The sequence below is a fragment of the Pristiophorus japonicus genome, chromosome 13, assembly GCF_044704955.1.
Source record: "Pristiophorus japonicus isolate sPriJap1 chromosome 13, sPriJap1.hap1, whole genome shotgun sequence".
NCBI classification, from domain to species: Eukaryota; Metazoa; Chordata; class Chondrichthyes; family Pristiophoridae; genus Pristiophorus; species Pristiophorus japonicus.
In genome coordinates, this window is record NC_091989.1 from 53,062,437 (window position 1) to 53,086,325 (window position 23,889).

At 42.4% G+C, this 23,889-nt stretch overlaps 1 protein-coding gene and 1 long non-coding RNA gene across 2 annotated transcripts in view; one reads left to right on the forward strand and one right to left on the reverse strand.

The window, feature by feature from the left end:
- LOC139278570 (uncharacterized) overlaps positions 1-23,889 on the forward strand; it is a 320,976-nt gene that overhangs the window by 47,974 nt on the left and 249,113 nt on the right. The gene's annotated exons all lie outside the window — the stretch shown is intronic.
- LOC139279038 (mucin-2-like) overlaps positions 1-23,889 on the reverse strand; it is a 63,499-nt gene that overhangs the window by 7,172 nt on the left and 32,438 nt on the right. The window contains exons 32-48 of the mRNA XM_070898372.1: positions 23,672-23,749; positions 22,399-22,458; positions 22,066-22,143; positions 20,793-20,852; positions 20,460-20,537; positions 19,554-19,613; positions 19,251-19,310; positions 17,978-18,037; positions 17,645-17,722; positions 16,372-16,431; positions 16,039-16,116; positions 15,133-15,192; positions 14,830-14,889; positions 13,557-13,616; positions 13,236-13,313; positions 10,911-10,970; positions 7,007-7,069 (exon numbers count right to left, since the gene is read on the reverse strand). Coding sequence (XP_070754473.1) covers positions 7,007-7,069; positions 10,911-10,970; positions 13,236-13,313; positions 13,557-13,616; positions 14,830-14,889; positions 15,133-15,192; positions 16,039-16,116; positions 16,372-16,431; positions 17,645-17,722; positions 17,978-18,037; positions 19,251-19,310; positions 19,554-19,613; positions 20,460-20,537; positions 20,793-20,852; positions 22,066-22,143; positions 22,399-22,458; positions 23,672-23,749 — 1,131 coding nt within the window. The remainder of the gene's footprint in view (positions 1-7,006; positions 7,070-10,910; positions 10,971-13,235; positions 13,314-13,556; positions 13,617-14,829; positions 14,890-15,132; positions 15,193-16,038; positions 16,117-16,371; positions 16,432-17,644; positions 17,723-17,977; positions 18,038-19,250; positions 19,311-19,553; positions 19,614-20,459; positions 20,538-20,792; positions 20,853-22,065; positions 22,144-22,398; positions 22,459-23,671; positions 23,750-23,889) is intronic.

Here is a 23,889-nt window from a genome sequence, read left to right on the forward strand (position 1 = left end):
CTCAAACTTTTACTTCCTCTACTAAAATCTTTAAAATGCTAAAAGTCAAAATTGAGCACAATGGGCCCAAGTTTCCACATGATTTGCGCCTGATTTTTAGGAGCAACTAGTGGAGAACGGACTATTTTAGAAATCGCAATTCTCCACATTTTTTTTTCTGCAATTCTAGTCAGGTAGAACAGTTCTACTTTGGAACAGAATTTTTTCTTCAAAAGGGGGCGTGTCCGGCCACTGACGCCTGATTTGAAAGTTTCCACAGTGAAAACGTACTCCAAACTAAAGTAGAATGGAGCCAGTGAAGATTTTTGTCGAACTGAAAAAACCTGTTCTACACATTAAAAAATCAGGCGCAGGTTACAAATTAGGCGTCCAGAACGAGGTGGGGAGGGGGGGGGGGGGAAGGGAAGTCATTAAATTCTACAATAAATCCTTATTTATACTTCTACAAATATTATACAAATAAATCCAACCTGAATAAACATTTATAAGCCAAGAAAAGATTAAATAAACCATCTTCCTACCTGTGTGAAAGTGCTTCAGCCAGGGAGAATTCTGCAGCCGTTCGTGCCGCTGAGCAGGAGGGGGTGGGGAGAAAGCCGTTTGTGTCGCTGAGCGGGGGGGGGGGGGAGAGAAAGCCGTTCGTGCCGCTGAGCGGGAGGGGGGGGGAGAGAGAGGGAGAGAGAGAGGGGGAGGGAGGGAGAGAGAGAGAGGGGGAGGGAGAGAGTGGGGGGGGAGGGAGAGAGTGGGGAGGTCAGGTCGGATCGGATCCAGTCCGGGAGCAGGAGTCGGGTCCAGTGGGGGGGGGGGGCGGGAGCGCGGGTCGGGTTGGGTCCAGTCCGGGGGGTGGCGGGGAGCGGGAACAGGAGCGCGGGTCGGGTCAGTCGGGGGGGGGGGGGGGGGAGCGGGTCTCGGGTCTCGGGTCGGGGCGGGGGTGGGAGCGGGTGTCGGATCTGGTCCGGAGGCAGGGGGGAGCGGGTGTCGAGTCTGGTCCGGAGGCAGGGGGGAGCGGGTGTCGAGTCTGGTCGGGGGCGGGGGGGGTGGGGGGGAGCAGGAGCTGGCCGTGGGAGGAGCCTTATTCACGCAGCCCCAGTGAGGCCATTCAGCCAGGGCTAGGGGCTGCGTGCTTCGGGCCCCTCCCACACAGTTCGGCGCCTGGAGCTACTGCACTTGCGTGCCCACTGTAGCGCGCATGTGCAGAGGTCCCGGCACTGTTTTCAGCGCAGGGACCTGGCTCCGCCCCCCCACAGCTCGTGCTGGCTGCGCCGAGGGCCAGAGGACCTACAGGTAGGTGGAGAATGCCAAGGATTTTTTTAGGCGCCGTTTTAGGCGCGAAAAATGGGCGCCCAGCTCGGAGGGGCACCCGTTTTTTTTCTTGTGGAAACTTGGGCCCAATGTTTCTATTGAAATCAATAGAAAGAAGATTGGGCGACGTAATAGTATAGATGCATTTTAGGGAAAGCATATGAGGGCAAAGGGAATTGAGGGTAATACAGATGGAGGAAGGATGGGAGGAAGCTCGAGTGGAGCATAAACATCAGCATGGACTGGTTGGGCCAAATGGCCTGTTTTGTGCTGTATGTTCTATGTAATTCTATGAGGTGTGTTATGTGAGGTAGATCTGCAACTGCCCTATTTCATGTCCAACAAATTGAATCTTACCCTCATTATTTCTGCTCAGGCTGAACCTCCGATTTGGCTTTATTCAAATATTGAAGCTATCGACGAATGAATGGGCTAAATAGCTACAAGGGTGAAGTAATGGATGTCTACTGTCTGGGTGCTGAACTTAAAAAAACACACTTAGGCTGCGATTTTTCCAACCAGGTTGGGAGCGAGGTGTGCGACTTCTGGTGTGAGCTGAAACCTCATTCCTGGTTGCAGTATACACTGTCCAAGTGATTTTCCCTTGATGGGGTTTGTTAAGCCCACCCTGTGAGGTTCATGACCAATTAAAAGGAAGCGGGTCTGGTGACGTCATTTGATGAAGCGTCATCAGTCGGTTTCCTTAAAGGGAGCATGCCCACATTCATTTTGATAGTTGTGCTGTCAGTGTTCTACAGCATTGAGGTGCTGCAAACACTGACAAGCCCTGCAAAAAGGTGCACGGCTGCACCCAGGCTCTCCCATGACTCCCTCCAGATGCTTATGGATGGAGTCAGTGCACGCAGGAAGGTTCTTTTCCCTTCCAATGAGCAGAAGAGACCTCCCCAGGACACAAACTCAACCTGGTTGCACATTGCCCAGGAGGGTACAAGCAGGGATGTTGTCAGGAGGACCTGGCTGCAGTGGCACAAACCTTTCAGTGACCTCAGTAGATCACAAAATGTTACTGCAAAGCCACACTCAACCTCATGCTGCTGTGCCACTCATCACATCCCCATCACTCTGCCTTTCCTACCCTACCCCTGCACATACTCACACCAACTTACCTTGCACCTCCATGCATCCCTCTTTCTATCCACATTATCACATCCCCATCTTACTAGCCATCCCTTACACTCACCCTCATCCTTGTCCAATCTTAAAACTAACAACACACAAGGGTAGGCACTTGGGTCTTTTAGCCACTGTTCATGTAGAATTTCTGCTAATGTGTTGTCAAACATTGAAATCTTTATTTTGAACACTTTGTGTTCCTGGACAGATTTGTGTGCATCTTTGGAAGTGGCTTAGTGAATTGTAGTGAATGGTGAGACAAAAGGGGAGCATCCCGCAATGGTGATAAGCATGAAAGGAATGGCTTGGGCATTGCCGGGATGCTTTATAGTGCTGGTGTGGGGTGGTGCCAACATGGCGCATCATGTGGCAGCCAGGGTGTACAGTGTCAACTGAAGTAAATCTGGCCATGGTGATGCCATCCCTGGCATCCCAGGAAGCAATGTGGTCATAAGAACATAAGAAATAGGAGCAGGAGTAGGCCATTTGGCCCCTCGAGCCTGCTCCCACCAGTCAATAAGATCATGGCTGATCTGATCATGGACTCAGCTCCACTTCCCTGCCCACTCCCCATCACCCTTTACTCCCTTATTGCTCAAAAATCTGTCTATCTCCACCTTAAATATATTCAATGACCCAGCCTCCACAGCTCTCTGAGGCAGAACATTCCACAGATTTACAACCCTCTGAGAGAAGAAATTCCGCCTCATCTCAGTATCCTGAGGTATGTCCCCTAGTTTTAGTTTCCCCTATGAGTGGAACTATCCTCTCTGCATCCACCTTGTCGAGCCCCCTCATTATCTTATGTGTTTCAATAAGATCACCTCTCATTCTTCTGAGCTCCAATGTGTATAGGCCCAACCTACTCAACCTATCTTCATAAGTCAATCCCCTCATCTCCTGAATCAACCTTGTGAACCTTCTTTGAACAGCCTCCAATGCAAATATATCCTTCCTTAAATACGGAGACCAAAACTGTATGCATTACTCCAGGTGTGGCCTTACCAATACCCTGTACAGTTGTAGCAGGACTTCTCTGCTTTTATACTCTATCCCCTTGCAATAAAGGCCAACATTTAATTTGCCTTCTTGATTATTTGATTATTACCTGCATGCTAACCTTTTGTGTTTCATGCCCAAGGACCCCAGGTCCCTCTGTATTATAATTTGCTTTTCTATTTTTTCTGTCATAGTGGTTAACCTCACATTTTCCCACATTATACTCCATCTGCCAAACTTTTGCCCAATCACTTAGCCTGCCTATATCTATTTGCAGATTTGTTGTGTTCTCCTCACAATTTGCTTTCCCACCCATCTTTGTATCATCAGCAAACTTGCCTATATTACACTCGGTCCCTTCATCCAAGTCATTAATATAGATTGTAAATAGTTGAGGACCCAGCACTGATCCCTGTGGGACCCCCACCCTCGCCCCCGAGTTACTGTTTGCCAACCGGAAAATGACCCATTTATTCCGACTCTGTTTTCTGTTAGTTGGCCAATCCCCTATCCATGCTAATATATTACCCCCAACCCTGTGAACTTTTATCTTGTGCAGTAATCTTTATGTGGCCTTATCAAATGTCTTTTGGAAATCCAAATACACCACATCCACTGGTTCCCCCCTTATCCACCCTGCTCGTTACATCCTCAAAGAACTTCAGCAAATTTGTCAAACATGATTTCCCTTTCATAAAATCATACTGACTCTGCTTGATTGAATTATGCTTTTCCAAATGTCCTGCTACTGCTTCCTTAATAATGGACTCCAGCATTTTCCCAACAATAGATGTTAGGCTAATTGGTCTGTAGTTTCCTGCTTTTTGTCTGCCTCCTTTTTTAAATAGGGCGTTATATTTGCGGTTTTCCAATCCGCTGGGACCGCCCCAGAATCCAGGAAATTTTGGTAGATTACAACCAATGCATCCACTATCTCTGCAGTCACTTTTTTTAAGACCTAGGATGTAAGCCATCAGGTCCAGGTGACTTGTCCGCCTTTAGTCCCATTATTTTATCGAGTACTACTTCATTAGTGATAGTGATTGTATTAAGTACCTCACACCTTATAGCCCCTTGATTATCCACTATTGGGATGTTTTTAGTGTCTTCTACCATGAAGATCGATACAAAATATTTGTTCAACGTCTCTGCCATTTCCCTGTTCTCCATTATTAATTCCCCAGTCTCATCCTCTGGGGGACCAACATTTACTTTAGCCACTCTTTTCCTTTTTATGTACGTATAGAAACTCTTACTATCTGTTTTTATATTTCATGCTAGTTTACTTTCATAATCTATCTTCCCTCTCTTTATCATTTTTTTAGTCATTCTTTGCTAGCTTTTAAAAGTTTCCCAATCCTCTGGTCTCCCACTAGTCTTGGCCACATTGTATGTCCCTGTTTTAAATTTGATACCATCCCTTATTTCCTTAGTTAGCCACGGATGGTTATCCCTTCTCTTACAGTCTTTCCTTCTCATTGGGATATATTTTTGTTGTGAGTTATAAAATATCTCCTTAAATGTCTGCCACTGCTCATCAACCGTCCCATACTTTAATTTATTTTCCCAGTCCACTTTAGCCAACTCTGCCCTCATACCCTGGTTTGAGAACCAACTTTCTCTCCCTCACACGAATTTGAAATTCAACCATGTTATGGTCACTCATTCCAAGAGGATTCTTTACTATGAGATCATTTATTAATCTTGTCTCATTACACAGTACTAGATCTAAGCTAGCCTGCTCCTTGGTTGGTTCTGCAATGTACTGTTCAAGGAAACTATCCTGAATATACTCTATGAACTCTTTCTCAAGGCTACCCTAGCCAATTTGCTTTGTCCAATCAATATGAAGTTTAAAATCGTCCATGCTTATTGCCTTGCTGATGCCCTGTGTCTTGTGCAGCATCAGGTGATTGCGGAGAAGGTTGGTGTTGTTATTGGTGATGCTGGTGTGTCTAGTGATGTTAATGTTGGGGCTGATCATGGTGGGATTCTGAAGAACAAGGTGAGATTTTTTCAAAGGTATTGTTGCTGATGGAATAAATGGCAGCTGAAGTTGACATGACAGAAGCGATCTGTCAATGGTGAGCAAGGCTGCTCCAAGGAGGTGACACTGGATAGAGAGTTCACTGCAAACACTTGAAACCTCCATAAAGCTGAAAAGTGTATTCAAAATCCTGAAGCCTCCAGCTTCTTTGATTGGAAATTGAACAGCTGTGAAATGGTAGCTTTTATACCACTTCTGCAGCTGCCAACTATTCGCAGCAATCGAGAGTCATTGTGAACCTGACAAACTTACCTGATGTGATACCTGAGGGACATGAATCTTGTAAAAAAAACTTGGAAAAATCCCTTGGACCTGGTAAAATGCTGCTTGAATAGCTTTAAACAACTTCTTAACTAGCACAATTGCCTGACACATCGCTTAGTGCCGGGTCTGCAATCCACAGACAGAGCTGACACTTTGGAAATTCTCAAGGAAGTGGGTTTAGAGCGGACTTTCACCCCACTATCAATCACGGCCATTTTGACATCGGGCCCACTTCCAAACTCGCACTAGCAGGGCTGGTAAGATTCCGGCCTTGTTTGCTGAAGCTTGAAACTGTATGAATATAGCAGCCAGAATTACTGGCTCCCGACCTAGCATGGCCTCCATCTTTTAAAATGTCCTTAATTTTCCTTTATAAAATAAACTAGAAATTCACATATACTTCACAATCAAAAGTATGCAGTAACGCAGCATTCCTCTTCCAATCCTTTCAATCACTCAAAACTGCGACTTTCTACTCCGCTTTCAACATGGCGCCGTCAGCACCTGGGTCCGTCTGTTTTTCTGGGTGGGTTCTTGGGTGGATGCTAAATCGGGCAAAATGCTCGAAAGTTCCGCCCGGTGCGTTAGCGCAACGATGCACGATGATTTACATCATTCAAACGGTCAAAACAGTGACGGGGCGGTAAGTTTTAGTGCAAAATATTGTGCACAGCCAAAAAATCATTTTTGTGCCCCGCCAAGGTGCTAAATGGGGCGCAAATCGGCTGAAAATCCATTCCATTTATATGGCACCTGGTACAACCGAAAATGTTTTACAGCCAATAAAGTATCTTTGAAGTGCATTCACTGTTGTAATGTAGGAAATGCGAAAGCCAATTTGAGCCCAGCCAGGTCACACAAATAGCAATATGATAATGACTAGATAATCCTTTCTTAGTAATTTTAGTTCAATCATAAATATTGGTCAGGATACTGGGAAGAACACCCTGCTCATCTTCAAAATAGTTCCATGGGTTCTTTCACGTTCACCAAATAGGGTGGACAGGAGCATTACTTAACATCTCATCCAACAGAACACACCTCGGACAGTGCAACACATCCTCAGTACTGCATAGCAATGTGTGCCTAGATTTAGTGCTCAAGGTTCTGGGAGTGAGACTTGATCCCACAACCTTCTGAGGCGAGAGTGCGATCCATGAATGGTGGACAATGGGCTTTCACTGAGCAGAAGCTTAAGCTGAAAACGCACAGTTGCGTTAAAATACTAGGTGAGGTATATTGCAAGAAGACATCACTCACCAGTTATGGGACTGGCAGTAGACCCAGTTGTGGTGGTTGTCCCAGTTGTTGCAGTTGTTTCTTCTGAAGAAAAACAAAATCATTCATAACTATTACATCCAACTTGAACTGGGACTATGTTGGGAAAGTTTCAACATGAATCAGCAGTTATGACACAAATTAATAAAAGTGTGTGCAAAAGTGTTTTAATCCCATTCTGACAGATTTCCAATCAGTCTGTATCCAGCCATAATATAAGCGTGTTTACCGTCTGTGTTACTGACAAGCTCTCCATCAAGTGAGAACCATTTGGTAAGCAAGAATTTGAGACACTGAATCCATTCAGCATATCATGGTCGAAGTCTGCACTGACATTTAGTAGACAGGGGGTACTTTGAAAACATGAAGGTGACTTTGGAAAAAAGTAATACTATCGTTCACAAAATGAGTCAGAGTAGGAATCGCAGGATAGCTCAGATGAATACGTGGCTTGAGGAGTGGTGCAGAAGGGAGCGATTCAAATTCCTGGGACATTGGAACTGGTTCTGGGGAAGGTGGGACCAGTACAAACCGGATGGTCTGCACCTGGACAGGACCAGAACCAATGTCCTAGGGGAAGTGTTTGCTAGTGCTGTTGGGGAGGAGTTTAACTAATATGGCAGGGGGATGGGAACCTATGCAGGGAGACAGAGGGAAATAAAATGGAGGCAGAAGCAAAAGATAGAAAGGGGAATAGTAAAAGTGGAGGGCAGAGAAACCCAAGGCAAAAAACAAAAAGGGCCACATCACAGCAAAATTCTAAAGGGGCAAAGTATGTTAAAAAGACAAGCCTGAAGGCTCTGTGCCTCAATGCGAGGAGTATTCGGAATAAGGTCGACGAATTAACTGCGCAGATAGCAGTTAACGGATATGATGTAATTGGCATCACGGAGACATGACTCCAGGGTCACCAAGGCTGGAAACTCAACATCCAGGGGTATTCAACATTTAGGAAAGATAGACAGAAAGGAAAAGGAGGCGGGGTGGTGTTGCTGGTTAAAGAGGAAATTAATGCAATAGTAAGGAGGGACATTAGCTTGGATGATGTGGAATCGGTATGGGTGGAGCTGCGGAATACCAAGGGGCAGAAAACGTTAGTGGGAATTGTGTACAGTCTACCAAACAGTAGTAGTGAGATTGGGGACAGCATCAAACAAGAAATAAGGGATGCATGCAATAAAGGTACAGCAGTTATCATGGGCGACTTTAATCTACATATTGATTGGGCTAACCAAACTGGTAGCAATGCGGTGGAGGAGGATTTCTTGGAGTGTATTAGGGATGGTTTTCTGGACCAATATGTCAAGGAACCTACCAGGGAGCTGGCCATCCTAAACTGCGTGATGTGTAATGAGAAGGGATTAATTAGCAATCTTGTTGTGTGTGGTCTCTTGGGGAAGAGTGACCATAATATAGTAGAATTATTAAGATGGAGAGTGACACAGTTAATTCAGAAACTAGGGTCCTGAACTTAAGTAAAGGTAACTTTGAAGGAATGAGGCGTGAATTGGCTAGGATAGATTGGTGAATGATACTTAAGGGGTTGACAGTGGATGGGCAATGGCAGACATTTAGAGACCGCATGGATGAACTACAACAATTGTACATCCCTGTCTGGCGTAAAAATAAAGGGAAGGTGGCTCAACCGTGGCTATCAAGGGAAATCAGGGATAGTATTAAAGCCAAGGAAGTGGCATACAAATTGGCCAGAAATAGCAGCGAATCTGGGGACTGGGAGAAATTTAGAACTCAGCAGAGGAGGACAAAGGGTATGATTAGAGCAGGGAAAATAGAGTACGAGAGGAAGCTTGCAGGGAACATTAAGACAGACTGCAAAAGCTTCTATAGATATGTAAAGAGAAAAAGGTTAGTAAAGACAAACGTAGCTCCCCTGCAGTCAGAATCAGGGGAAGTCATAACGGGGAACAAAGAAATGGCAGACCAATTGAACAAGTACTTTGATTCGGTATTCACTAAGGAGGACACAAACAACCTTCCGGATATAAAAGGGGTCAGAGGGTCTAGTAAGAAGGAGGAACTGAGGGAAATCCTTATTAGTCGGGAAATTGTGTTGGAGAAATTGATGGGATTGAAGGCCGATAAATCCCCAGGGCCTGATGGACTGCATCCCAGAGTACTTAAGGAGGTGGCCTTGGATATAGCAGATGCATTGACAGTCATTTTCCAACATTCCATAGACTCTGGATCAGTTCCTATGGAGTGGAGGATAGCCAATATAACCCCACTTTTTAAAAAAGAAGGGAGAGAGAAAACAGGGAATTATAGACCGGTCAGCCTGACATCGGTAGTGGGTAAAATGATAGAATCAATTATTAAGGATGTCATAGCAGCGCATTTGGAAAGAGGTGACATGATAGGTCCAAGTCAGCATGGATTTGTGAAAGGGAAATCATGCTTGACAAATCTTCTGGAATTTTTTGAGGATGTTTCCAGTAGAGTGGACAAGGGAGAACCAGTTGATGTGGTGTATTTGGACTTTCAGAAGGCTTTCAACAATGTCCCACACAAGAGATTAATGTGCAAAGTTAAAGCACGTGGAATTGGGGGTAGTGTGCTGACATGGATTGAGAACTGGTTGGCAGACAGGAAGCAAAGAGTAGGAGTAAATGGGTACTTTTCAGAATGGCAGGCAGTAACTAGTGGGGTACCGCAAGGTTCTGTGCTGGGGCCCCAGCTGTTTACATTGTACATTAATGATTTAGACGAGGGGATTAAATGTAGTATCTCCAAATTTGCGGATGACATTAAGTTGGGTGGCAGTGTGAGCTGCGAGGAGGATGCTATGAGGCTGCAGAGTGACTTGGATAGGTTAGGTAAGTGGGCAAATGCATGGCAGATGAAGTATAATGTGGATAAATGTGAGGTTATCCACTTTGGTGGTAAAAACAGAGAGACAGACGATTATCTGAATGGTGACAGATTAGGAAAAGGGAAGGTGCAACGAGACCTGGGTGTCATGGTACATCAGTCATTGAAGGTTGGCATGCAGGTACAGCAGGTGGTTAAGAAAGCAAATGGCATGTTGGCCTTCATAGCGAGGGGATTTGAGTACAGGGGCAGGGAGGTGTTACTACACTTGTACAGGGCCTTGGTGAGGCCAAACCTGGAGTATTGTGTACAGTTTTGGTCTCCTAACTTGAGGAAGAACATTCTTGTTATTGAGGGAGTGCAGCGAAGGTTCACCAGACTGATTCCCGGGATGGCAGGACTGACATATCAAGAAAGACTGGATCAATTGGGCTTGTATTCACTGGAGTTCAGAAGAATGAGAGGGGATCTTATAGAAACGTTTAAAATTCTGACGGGTTTAGACAGGTTAGATGCAGGAAGAATGTTCCCAATGTTGGAAGTCCAGAACCAGGGGTCACAGTCTAAGGATAAGGGGTAAGCCATTTAGGACCGAGATGAGGAGAAACTTCTTCACCCAGAGAGTGGTGAACCTGTGGAATTCTCTACTACAGAAAGTTGTTGAGGCCAATTCACGAAATATATTCAAAAAGGAGTTAGATGTAGTCCTTACTACCAGGGGGAACAAGGGGTATGGCGAGAAAGCAGGAATGGGGTACTGAAGTTGCATGTTAAGCCATGAACTCATTGAATGCCGGTGCAGGCTCGAAGGGCCAAATGGCCTACTCCTGCACCTATTTTCTATGTTTCTATGTTTCACCGTGAGATGATGTGATTTGTGTTGGGCAAAAATGAAACTAAAAATGAGATGTTGATATATATTGTATCCGTTAAAAGGAATGGGCCAATTATCTTGAAGAACAAAGTAATGGTTTCTCACTGTCAAGTACGTAAATCTGAAACAGCACAGTTGTGTTAAAAGACTTGCTAACGTTTATTGAAAGAAGACATTACTCACCAGTTGTGGGACTGGTAGTAGACTCAGTTGTGGTGGTTGTCACTGTTGTAGTTATTCCTTCTGAAGAGAAACAAAAGCATTCACAACTATTATATCCAACTTGAACTGGGACAACATTGATAGAGTTTCAATATGAATCAACAGTTATGACACATATTTAAAAATGACTGTGCAAATGTATTTTAATCCCATTATGACAGATTCCCAATCGGTCTGTATCCAGCCGTAATATAAGCTAATGTGGTACCTTTGTTTAAGAAAGGAGAAAGGGATAGACAAAGTAATTACAGGCCAGTCAGCCTAACCTCATGGTGGGAAAACTATTGGAAAATATTCTGAAGGACAGGATAAATCTTCATTTAGAAAGACACGGATTAATAAAGGACAGTCATCACGGATTTGTTCAGTGAAGGTCGTGTCTGACTAACTTAATTGAATTTTTTGATGAGGTAACAAGGAGGGTCGATGAGGGTATGCATTTGATGTAGTGTATATGGCTTTCAGCAAGGCTTTTGATAAGGTCCCACATGGCAGACTGGTCACGAAAGTAAAAGCCCATGGGATCCAGGGTAAAGTGGCAAGTTGGATTCAAAATTGGCTCAAAGGCAGGAAGCAGAGGGTCATGGGTGTTTTTGTGACTGGAAGGCTGTTTCCAACAGGTTTCCTCAGGGCTCAGTACTAGGTCCCTTGCTTTTTGTGGTTATACATCAGTGATCTAGACTTGAATATCGGGGGTATGATTAAGAAGTTTGCAGATGATACTAAAATCAGTTGTGTGGTTGATAATGAAGAAGAAAACTGTAGACTGCAGGAAGATGTCAAGCAACTAGTCAGGTTGATAGAAAGAACAGTGGCAAATTGAATTTCATTCGGAGAGGGCTACCAAGGAAAGGGAATACACATTAAATGGTAGGACACTGAGAAGTGTAGAATAAAAGGACCTTGGAGTGCATGGCCACAGATCCCTGAAGGTAGCAAGCCAAGTAGATAAGGTGGTTAAGAAGGCATATGGAATGCTTGCCTTTATTAGCCAAGGCATAGAATACAAGAGCTGGGGGGCGGGGGGGTGTTATGGTTGAACTGCATAAAACACTAGTTAGGCCACAGGTAGAGTACTGCATGCAGTTCTGGTCACTGCATTACACGAAGGATGTGATTGCACTAGAGAGGGTAATGAGGAGATTTACGAGAATCTTAGCTATGAGGACAGATAGGATAGGCTGGGTTTGTTTTCCTTGGAACTGAGGAGGCTGATGGGAGACCTCATTGAGGTGTATAAAATTATGAGGGTTCTAGATATAGTGGATAGAAATGGCCTATTGTCCATAGCAGAGGGGTCAACAACCAGGGAGCATACATTTAAAGTAATTGGTAGAAGGTTTAGAGGGGATTTGATGGCAAATTTCTTCACCAGAGGTTTGTGGGGGTCTGGAATTCACTGCCTGAAAGGGTGGTAGGGACAGAAACCCTGACCACGTTTAAAAAGTACTTGGATGTGCACTTGAAGTGCTGTAACCTACAGGGCTACGGACCTAGAGCTGGAAAGTGGGATTAGGCTGGGTAGTCTTTTGTTGGCCGACACAGACACGATAAGCAGAAATGGTTTCCTTCCGTGCTATTAATTTCTATGACTCTATGAAGTGTGTATTCCAGCTGTGTCACTGACAAACTCTCCATCAAGTGAGAACTATTTGGTAAGCAAGAATCTGAGACTTTGAATATATTCAGCAAATCTTGGTCTAAATCTGCACTGACATTTAGTATACAGAGGGTACATTGAAAGCATAAAGGTGACGACGTCAAAAAGGTTATACTATCCTTCACAAAATGACTATTACAATTTGAGATGGGGATGCAACAAAATTGTAGCCCCCACAGCTCTTAATCTCAGTTAAAAACAGCTGAATACTGCAGTCCCATCTGGAGCGATACCCTGTGTATCAAGATACTTGAGGCCGAGCTCAATGAAGCTCATCGCCGCATTATAACTGCCTACGACAAACTCTATTGTGCTATTACTTTCAGCATGATCATTTCAATAGCACGATCTCATTATACTTTTGGACATGTTCCGTTCACTAAGACAGGACAGGCTGATTTTAAAGCCCGATGTTCATGGAAGATGTGTGTTTTAACGTGCTATTGAAATAAGCCATAACAAGGTTTATTCAATATTTAAACCATTAACTATTGCCCAACTGCAGGAATCGACTAATTCACTTAAAGAGCAAAAGAATGGACTTTCACTGACAAGTAGCTGAAGTTGTAAAGGGACACTTGTATCCCAGGCCTTGATATTATAGATTGACAAAAGCCATCACTCACCAGTTGTGTGGGGGGTGGTAGAGACAGTTATAGTTGGTGTCTCTGTTGTAGTTGGTGTCTCTGTTGTAGTTGTTCCTGCTGAAAAATATTAAAGACATTGAACTTAGTTTCTAAACTACTCCAGTCGAGTTTCACCCATGAGAGGATGTGATTTCTGATGGACAAAAATTGTACTAAAAATGAAATGTATCCGTTAAAAGGAATGGGCCAATTATCCTGATGAACAAAGTAATAGTTTCTCACTGCCAAGTAGGTAAATCTGAAACAGCACAGTTGTGTTAAAAGACTTGCTAATGTTTATTGAAAGAAGACATCACTCACCAGTTGTGGGACTGGTAGTAGACTCAGTTGTGGTGGTTGTCACTGTTGTAGTTATTTCTTCTGAATGAGAATCAAAAGCATTCACAACTATTGCATCCAACTTGAACTGGGACAATATTGAGAGAGTTTCAACATGAATCAGCAGTTATGACACAAACTTATAAGTGTGTGAAAAAGTTTGTTTTCCATGGAACAGAGGAGGCTGAACGGAGACCTCTTTGAGGTGTTTAAAAATATGAGGGGTGTAGATAGAGTGTATAGAAAGGGCCTTTTTCCCTTAGCAGAGGGGCCAACGACCAGTGGGCATAGATTTAAAGTAATTGGTGGAAGGTTTAGAGGGGATTTGAGGGGAAATTTCTTCACCGGGGTTTGTGGGAGTCTGGAATTCACTGCCTGAAAGGGTGGTAGAGGCAAAAACCCTCACCACATTTAAAAAGTACTTGGATGTGCACTTGTAGTGCTGTAACCTGCAGGGCTACGGACCTAGAGCTGGAAAGTGGGATTAGGCTGGATAGCTTCTTGTTAGCCAGCGCAGACACGATAGGCTGAACTGGCCTCCTTCCGTGCTATAAATTTCGATGATTCTATGAAGTGTGTATTCCATCTGTGCCACAGACAAACTCTCCATCAAGTGAGAACTATTTGGTAAGCAAGAATCTGAGACTCTGAATCCACTCAGCATATCTTGGTCTAAATTGGCACTGACATTTAGTATACAGAGGTTACATTGAAAACATAAAGGTGACTACGTAAAAAAAGTTATGCTATCCTTCACAAAATGAGTATCATAGTTTGAGATGGTGATGTAACAATAGCGTCCCACAGCTCTTAATCTCAGTTAAAAACAGCTGAATACTGCAGTCCCATCTGGAGCGATACCCTGTGTATCAAGATACTTGAGGCCGAGCTCAATGAAGCTCATTGCCGCATTACTAACTGCCCACGACAAACTCTATTGTGCTATTACTTTCAGCATGATCATTTGAATAGCACGATCTCATTATACTTTTGGACATGTTCCGTTCACTAAGACAGGACAGGCTGATTTTAAAGCCCGATGTTCATGGAAGATGTGTGTTTTAACGTGCTATTGAAATAAGCCATAACAAGGTTTATTCAATATTTAAACCATTAACTATTGTCCAAATGCAGGAATCGACTAATTCACTTAAAGAGCAAAAGAATGGACTTTCACTGACAAGTAGCTGAAGTTGTAAAGGGACACTTGTATCCCAGGCCTTGATATTATAGATTGACAAAAGCCATCACTCACCAGTTGTGTGGGGGGTGGTAGAGACAGTTGTAGTTGGTGTCTCTGTTGTAGTTGTTCCTGCTGAAAAATATTAAAGACATTGAACTTAGTTCCTAAACTACTCCAGTCGAGTTTCACCCATGAGAGGATGTGATTTCTGATGGACAAAAATTGTACTAAAAATGAAATGTATCCGTTAAAAGGAATGGGCCAATTATCCTGATGATCAAAGTAATGGTTTCTCACTGTCAAGTAGGTAAATCTGAAACAGCACAGTTGTGTTAAAAGACTTGCTAATGTTTATTGAAAGAAGACATCACTCACCAGTTGTGGGACTGGTAGTAGACTCAGTTGTGGTGGTTGTCACTGTTGTAGTTGTTTCTTCTGAATGAGAATCAAAAGCATTCACAACTATTACATCCAACTTGAACTGGAACAATATTGATAGTTTCAACATGAATCAGCAGTTATGACACATATTTAAAAATGACTGTGCAAAGTGTTTTAATCCCATTTTGACAGATTCCCAATCGGTCTGTATCCAGCAATAATATAAATGTGTATTCCATCTGACAAACTCTCCATCAAGTGAAAACCATTTGGTAAGCAAGAAAATGATACTCTGAATCCATTCAGCATATCTTGGTCTAAATCTGCACTGACATTTAGTATACAGAGGGTACATTGAAAACATAAAGGTGATTTATGAAAAAAGTAATATTATCCTTCACAAAATGAGTATCGTAAATTGAGATGGAGATGCAACAAAATTGTAGCGCCCCACAGCTCTTAGTCTCAGTTATTCAACAGCTGAATACAGCAGTTCCATCTGGAGCTATCCCCTGTGTATGAAGATACTGGAGGCTGAGCTCAATGAAGCTCATCACTGTATTCCTAACTGCCCACGACAAACTCTATTGTGCTATTACTTTCAGCATGATATTTTCAATAGCACGATCTCATTATACTTTTAGGACATGTTCCGTTTACTAAGACAGGACAGGCTGATTTTAAAGGCCGACATTCATGGAATTTGTGTGGTTTAACGTGCCTATTGAAATAACAAAGTTTATTTAATATTTAAACCATTAACTATTGTCCAACTGCAGGAATCGACTAATTCACTTAAAGAGCAAAAGAATGGACTTTCACTGACAAGTAGCTGAAGTTGTAAAGGGACACTTGTATCCCAGGCCTTGATATTATAGATTGACAAAAGCCATCACTCACCAGTTGTGTGGGGGGTGGTAGAGACAGCTGTAGTTGGTGTCTCTGTTGTTGTTGGTGTCTCTTTTGTAGTTGTTCCTGCTGGAAAATATTAAAGACATTCAACTCAGTTCCAAAATACTCCAGTCAGGTTTCACCGTGAGATGATGTGATTTGTGTTGGGCAAAAATTATACTAAAAATGAAATGCAGATACACAATTGCATCCGTTAAAAGGAATGGGCCAGTTATCTTGAAGAACAAAGTAATGATTTCTCACAGTCGAGTAGGTAAATCTGAAACAGCACAGTTGTGTTGAAAGACTTGCTAATGTTTATTGAAAGAAGACATCACTCACCAGTTGTGGGACTGGTAGTAGACTCAGTTGTGGTGGTTGTCACTGTTGTAGTTGTTTCTTCTGAATGAGAATCAAAAGCATTCACAACTATTGCATCCAACTTGAACTGGGACAATATTGAGAGAGTTTCAACATGAATCAGCAGTTATGACACAAACTTATAAGTGTGTGAAAAAGTTTGTTTTCCATGGAACAGAGGAGGCTGAACGGAGACCTCTTTGAGGTGTTTAAAAATATGAGGGGTGTAGATAGAGTGTATAGAAAGGGCCTTTTTCCCTTAGCAGAGGGGCCAACGACCAGTGGGCATAGATTTAAAGTAATTGGTGGAAGGTTTAGAGGGGATTTGAGGGGAAATTTCTTCACCGGGGTTTGTGGGGGTCTGGAATTCACTGCCTGAAAGGGTGGTAGAGGCAAAAACCCTCACCACATTTAAAAAGTACTTGGATGTGCACTTGTAGTGCTGTAACCTGCAGGGCTACGGACCTAGAGCTGGAAAGTGGGATTAGGCTGGATAGCTTCTTGTTAGCCAGCGCAGACACGATAGGCTGAACTGGCCTCCTTCCGTGCTATAAATTTCGATGATTCTATGAAGTGTGTATTCCATCTATGCCACAGACAAACTCTCCATCAAGTGAGAACTATTTGGTAAGCAAGAATCTGAGACTCTGAATCCACTCAGCATATCTTGGTCTAAATTGGCACTGACATTTAGTATACAGAGGTTACATTGAAAACATAAAGGTGACTACGTAAAAAAAGTTATGCTATCCTTCACAAAATGAGTATCATAGTTTGAGATGGTGATGTAACAATAGCGTCCCACAGCTCTTAATCTCAGTTAAAAACAGCTGAATACTGCAGTCCCATCTGGAGCGATACCCTGTGTATCAAGATACTTGAGGCCGAGCTCAATGAAGCTCATTGCCGCATTACTAATTGCCCACGACAAACTCTATTGTGCTATTACTTTCAGCATGATCATTTCAATAGCACGATCTCATTATACTTTTGGACATGTTCCGTTCACTAAGACAGGACAGGCTGATTTTAAAGCCCGATGTTCATGGAAGATGTGTGTTTTAACGTGCTATTGAAATAAGCCATAACAAGGTTTATTCAATATTTAAACCATTAACTATTGTCCAACTGCAGGAATCGACTAATTCACTTAAAGAGCAAAAGAATGGACTTTCACTGACAAGTAGCTGAAGTTGTAAAGGGACACTTGTATCCCAGGCCTTGATATTATAGATTGACAAAAGCCATCACTCACCAGTTGTGTGGGGGGTGGTAGAGACAGCTGTAGTTGGTGTCTCTGTTGTTGTTGGTGTCTCTTTTGTAGTTGTTCCTGCTGGAAAATATTAAAGACATTCAACTCAGTTCCAAAATACTCCAGTCAGGTTTCACCGTGAGATGATGTGATTTGTGTTGGGCAAAAATTATACTAAAAATGAAATGCAGATACACAATTGCATCCGTTAAAAGGAATGGGCCAGTTATCTTGAAGAACAAAGTAATGATTTCTCACAGTCGAGTAGGTAAATCTGAAACAGCACAGTTGTGTTGAAAGACTTGCTAATGTTTATTGAAAGAAGACATCACTCACCAGTTGTGGGACTGGTAGTAGACTCAGTTGTGGTGGTTGTCACTGTTGTAGTTGTTTCTTCTGAATGAGAATCAAAAGCATTCACAACTATTGCATCCAACTTGAACTGGGACAATATTGAGAGAGTTTCAACATGAATCAGCAGTTATGACACAAACTTATAAGTGTGTGAAAAAGTTTGTTTTCCATGGAACAGAGGAGGCTGAACGGAGACCTCTTTGAGGTGTTTAAAAATATGAGGGGTGTAGATAGAGTGTATAGAAAGGGCCTTTTTCCCTTAGCAGAGGGGCCAACGACCAGTGGGCATAGATTTAAAGTAATTGGTGGAAGGTTTAGAGGGGATTTGAGGGGAAATTTCTTCACCGGGGTTTGTGGGAGTCTGGAATTCACTGCCTGAAAGGGTGGTAGAGGCAAAAACCCTCACCACATTTAAAAAGTACTTGGATGTGCACTTGTAGTGCTGTAACCTGCAGGGCTACGGACCTAGAGCTGGAAAGTGGGATTAGGCTGGATAGCTTCTTGTTAGCCAGCGCAGACACGATAGGCTGAACTGGCCTCCTTCCGTGCTATAAATTTCGATGATTCTATGAAGTGTGTATTCCATCTGTGCCACAGACAAACTCTCCATCAAGTGAGAACTATTTGGTAAGCAAGAATCTGAGACTCTGAATCCACTCAGCATATCTTGGTCTAAATTGGCACTGACATTTAGTATACAGAGGTTACATTGAAAACATAAAGGTGACTACGTAAAAAAAGTTATGCTATCCTTCACAAAATGAGTATCATAGTTTGAGATGGTGATGTAACAATAGCGTCCCACAGCTCTTAATCTCAGTTAAAAACAGCTGAATACTGCAGTCCCATCTGGAGCGATACCCTGTGTATCAAGATACTTGAGGCCGAGCTCAATGAAGCTCATTGCCGCATTACTAACTGCCCACGACAAACTCTATTGTGCTATTACTTTCAGCATGATCATTTGAATAGCACGATCTCATTATACTTTTGGACATGTTCCGTTCACTAAGACAGGACAGGCTGATTTTAAAGCCCGATGTTCATGGAAGATGTGTGTTTTAACGTGCTATTGAAATAAGCCATAACAAGGTTTATTCAATATTTAAACCATTAACTATTGTCCAAATGCAGGAATCGACTAATTCACTTAAAGAGCAAAAGAATGGACTTTCACTGACAAGTAGCTGAAGTTGTAAAGGGACACTTGTATCCCAGGCCTTGATATTATAGATTGACAAAAGCCATCACTCACCAGTTGTGTGGGGGGTGGTAGAGACAGTTGTAGTTGGTGTCTCTGTTGTAGTTGTTCCTGCTGAAAAATATTAAAGACATTGAACTTAGTTCCTAAACTACTCCAGTCGAGTTTCACCCATGAGAGGATGTGATTTCTGATGGACAAAAATTGTACTAAAAATGAAATGTATCCGTTAAAAGGAATGGGCCAATTATCCTGATGATCAAAGTAATGGTTTCTCACTGTCAAGTAGGTAAATCTGAAACAGCACAGTTGTGTTAAAAGACTTGCTAATGTTTATTGAAAGAAGACATCACTCACCAGTTGTGGGACTGGTAGTAGACTCAGTTGTGGTGGTTGTCACTGTTGTAGTTGTTTCTTCTGAATGAGAATCAAAAGCATTCACAACTATTACATCCAACTTGAACTGGAACAATATTGATAGTTTCAACATGAATCAGCAGTTATGACACATATTTAAAAATGACTGTGCAAAGTGTTTTAATCCCATTTTGACAGATTCCCAATCGGTCTGTATCCAGCAATAATATAAATGTGTATTCCATCTGACAAACTCTCCATCAAGTGAAAACCATTTGGTAAGCAAGAAAATGATACTCTGAATCCATTCAGCATATCTTGGTCTAAATCTGCACTGACATTTAGTATACAGAGGGTACATTGAAAACATAAAGGTGATTTATGAAAAAAGTAATATTATCCTTCACAAAATGAGTATCGTAAATTGAGATGGAGATGCAACAAAATTGTAGCGCCCCACAGCTCTTAGTCTCAGTTATTCAACAGCTGAATACAGCAGTTCCATCTGGAGCTATCCCCTGTGTATGAAGATACTGGAGGCTGAGCTCAATGAAGCTCATCACTGTATTCCTAACTGCCCACGACAAACTCTATTGTGCTATTACTTTCAGCATGATATTTTCAATAGCACGATCTCATTATACTTTTAGGACATGTTCCGTTTACTAAGACAGGACAGGCTGATTTTAAAGGCCGACATTCATGGAATTTGTGTGGTTTAACGTGCCTATTGAAATAACAAAGTTTATTTAATATTTAAACCATTAACTATTGTCCAACTGCAGGAATCGACTAATTCGCTTAAAAAGCAAAGGAATAGACTTTCACTGACAAGGAGCTGAAGTTGTAAAGGGACACTTGTATCCCAGGCCTTGATATTATAGATTGACAAAAGCCATCACTCACCAGTTGTGTAGGGCATGGTAAAGACAGCTGTAGTTGGTGTCTCTGTTGTTGTTGGTGTCTCTTTTGTAGTTGTTCCTGCTGGAAAATATTAAAGACATTCAACTCAGTTCCAAAATACTCCAGTCAGGTTTCACCGTGAGATGATGTGGTTTGTGTTGGGCAAAAATTATGCTAAAAATGAAATGCAGATACACAATTGCATCCGTTAAAAGGAATGGGCCAGTTATCTTGAAGAACAAAGTAATGATTTCTCACAGTCGAGTAGGTAAATCTGAAACAGCACAGTTGTGTTGAAAGACTTGCTAATGTTTATTGAAAGAAGACATCACTCACCAGTTGTGGGACTGGTAGTAGACTCAGTTGTGGTGGTTGTCACTGTTGTAGTTGTTTCTTCTGAATGAGAATCAAAAGCATTCACAACTATTGCATCCAACTTGAACTGGGACAATATTGAGAGAGTTTCAACATGAATCAGCAGTTATGACACAAACTTATAAGTGTGTGAAAAAGTTTGTTTTCCATGGAACAGAGGAGGCTGAACGGAGACCTCTTTGAGGTGTTTAAAAATATGAGGGGTGTAGATAGAGTGTATAGAAAGGGCCTTTTTCCCTTAGCAGAGGGGCCAACGACCAGTGGGCATAGATTTAAAGTAATTGGTGGAAGGTTTAGAGGGGATTTGAGGGGAAATTTCTTCACCGGGGTTTGTGGGGGTCTGGAATTCACTGCCTGAAAGGGTGGTAGAGGCAGAAACCCTCACCACATTTAAAAAGTACTTGGATGTGCACTTGTAGTGCTGTAACCTGCAGGGCTACGGACCTAGAGCTGGAAAGTGGGATTAGGCTGGATAGCTTCTTGTTAGCCAGCGCAGACACGATAGGCTGAACTGGCCTCCTTCCGTGCTATAAATTTCGATGATTCTATGAAGTGTGTATTCCATCTGTGCCACAGACAAACTCTCCATCAAGTGAGAACTATTTGGTAAGCAAGAATCTGAGACTCTGAATCCACTCAGCATATCTTGGTCTAAATTGGCACTGACATTTAGTATACAGAGGTTACATTGAAAACATAAAGGTGACTACGTAAAAAAAGTTATGCTATCCTTCACAAAATGAGTATCATAGTTTGAGATGGTGATGTAACAATAGCGTCCCACAGCTCTTAATCTCAGTTAAAAACAGCTGAATACTGCAGTCCCATCTGGAGCGATACCCTGTGTATCAAGATACTTGAGGCCGAGCTCAATGAAGCTCATTGCCGCATTACTAACTGCCCACGACAAACTCTATTGTGCTATTACTTTCAGCATGATCATTTGAATAGCACGATCTCATTATACTTTTGGACATGTTCCGTTCACTAAGACAGGACAGGCTGATTTTAAAGCCCGATGTTCATGGAAGATGTGTGTTTTAACGTGCTATTGAAATAAGCCATAACAAGGTTTATTCAATATTTAAACCATTAACTATTGTCCAACTGCAGGAATCGACTAATTCACTTAAAGAGCAAAAGAATGGACTTTCACTGACAAGTAGCTGAAGTTGTAAAGGGACACTTGTATCCCAGGCCTTGATATTATAGATTGACAAAAGCCATCACTCACCAGTTGTGTGGGGGGTGGTAGAGACAGCTGTAGTTGGTGTCTCTGTTGTTGTTGGTGTCTCTTTTGTAGTTGTTCCTGCTGGAAAATATTAAAGACATTCAACTCAGTTCCAAAATACTCCAGTCAGGTTTCACCGTGAGATGATGTGATTTGTGTTGGGCAAAAATTATACTAAAAATGAAATGCAGATACACAATTGCATCCGTTAAAAGGAATGGGCCAGTTATCTTGAAGAACAAAGTAATGATTTCTCACAGTCGAGTAGGTAAATCTGAAACAGCACAGTTGTGTTGAAAGACTTGCTAATGTTTATTGAAAGAAGACATCACTCACCAGTTGTGGGACTGGTAGTAGACTCAGTTGTGGTGGTTGTCACTGTTGTAGTTGTTTCTTCTGAATGAGAATCAAAAGCATTCACAACTATTGCATCCAACTTGAACTGGGACAATATTGAGAGAGTTTCAACATGAATCAGCAGTTATGACACAAACTTATAAGTGTGTGAAAAAGTTTGTTTTCCATGGAACAGAGGAGGCTGAACGGAGACCTCTTTGAGGTGTTTAAAAATATGAGGGGTGTAGATAGAGTGTATAGAAAGGGCCTTTTTCCCTTAGCAGAGGGGCCAACGACCAGTGGGCATAGATTTAAAGTAATTGGTGGAAGGTTTAGAGGGGATTTGAGGGGAAATTTCTTCACCGGGGTTTGTGGGGGTCTGGAATTCACTGCCTGAAAGGGTGGTAGAGGCAAAAACCCTCACCACATTTAAAAAGTACTTGGATGTGCACTTGTAGTGCTGTAACCTGCAGGGCTACGGACCTAGAGCTGGAAAGTGGGATTAGGCTGGATAGCTTCTTGTTAGCCAGCGCAGACACGATAGGCTGAACTGGCCTCCTTCCGTGCTATAAATTTCGATGATTCTATGAAGTGTGTATTCCATCTGTGCCACAGACAAACTCTCCATCAAGTGAGAACTATTTGGTAAGCAAGAATCTGAGACTCTGAATCCACTCAGCAAATCTTGGTCTAAATTGGCACTGACATTTAGTATACAGAGGTTACATTGAAAACATAAAGGTGACTACGTAAAAAAAGTTATGCTATCCTTCACAAAATGAGTATCATAGTTTGAGATGGTGATGTAACAATAGCGTCCCACAGCTCTTAATCTCAGTTAAAAACAGCTGAATACTGCAGTCCCATCTGGAGCGATACCCTGTGTATCAAGATACTTGAGGCCGAGCTCAATGAAGCTCATTGCCGCATTACTAACTGCCCACGACAAACTCTATTGTGCTATTACTTTCAGCATGCTCATTTGAATAGCACGATCTCATTATACTTTTGGACATGTTCCGTTCACTAAGACAGGACAGGCTGATTTTAAAGCCCGATGTTCATGGAAGATGTGTGTTTTAACGTGCTATTGAAATAAGCCATAACAAGGTTTATTCAATATTTAAACCATTAACTATTGTCCAACTGCAGGAATCGACTAATTCACTTAAAGAGCAAAAGAATGGACTTTCACTGACAAGTAGCTGAAGTTGTAAAGGGACACTTGTATCCCAGGCCTTGATATTATAGATTGACAAAAGCCATCACTCACCAGTTGTGTGGGGGGTGGTAGAGACAGCTGTAGTTGGTGTCTCTGTTGTTGTTGGTGTCTCTTTTGTAGTTGTTCCTGCTGGAAAATATTAAAGACATTCAACTCAGTTCCAAAATACTCCAGTCAGGTTTCACCGTGAGATGATGTGATTTGTGTTGGGCAAAAATTATACTAAAAATGAAATGCAGATACACAATTGCATCCGTTAAAAGGAATGG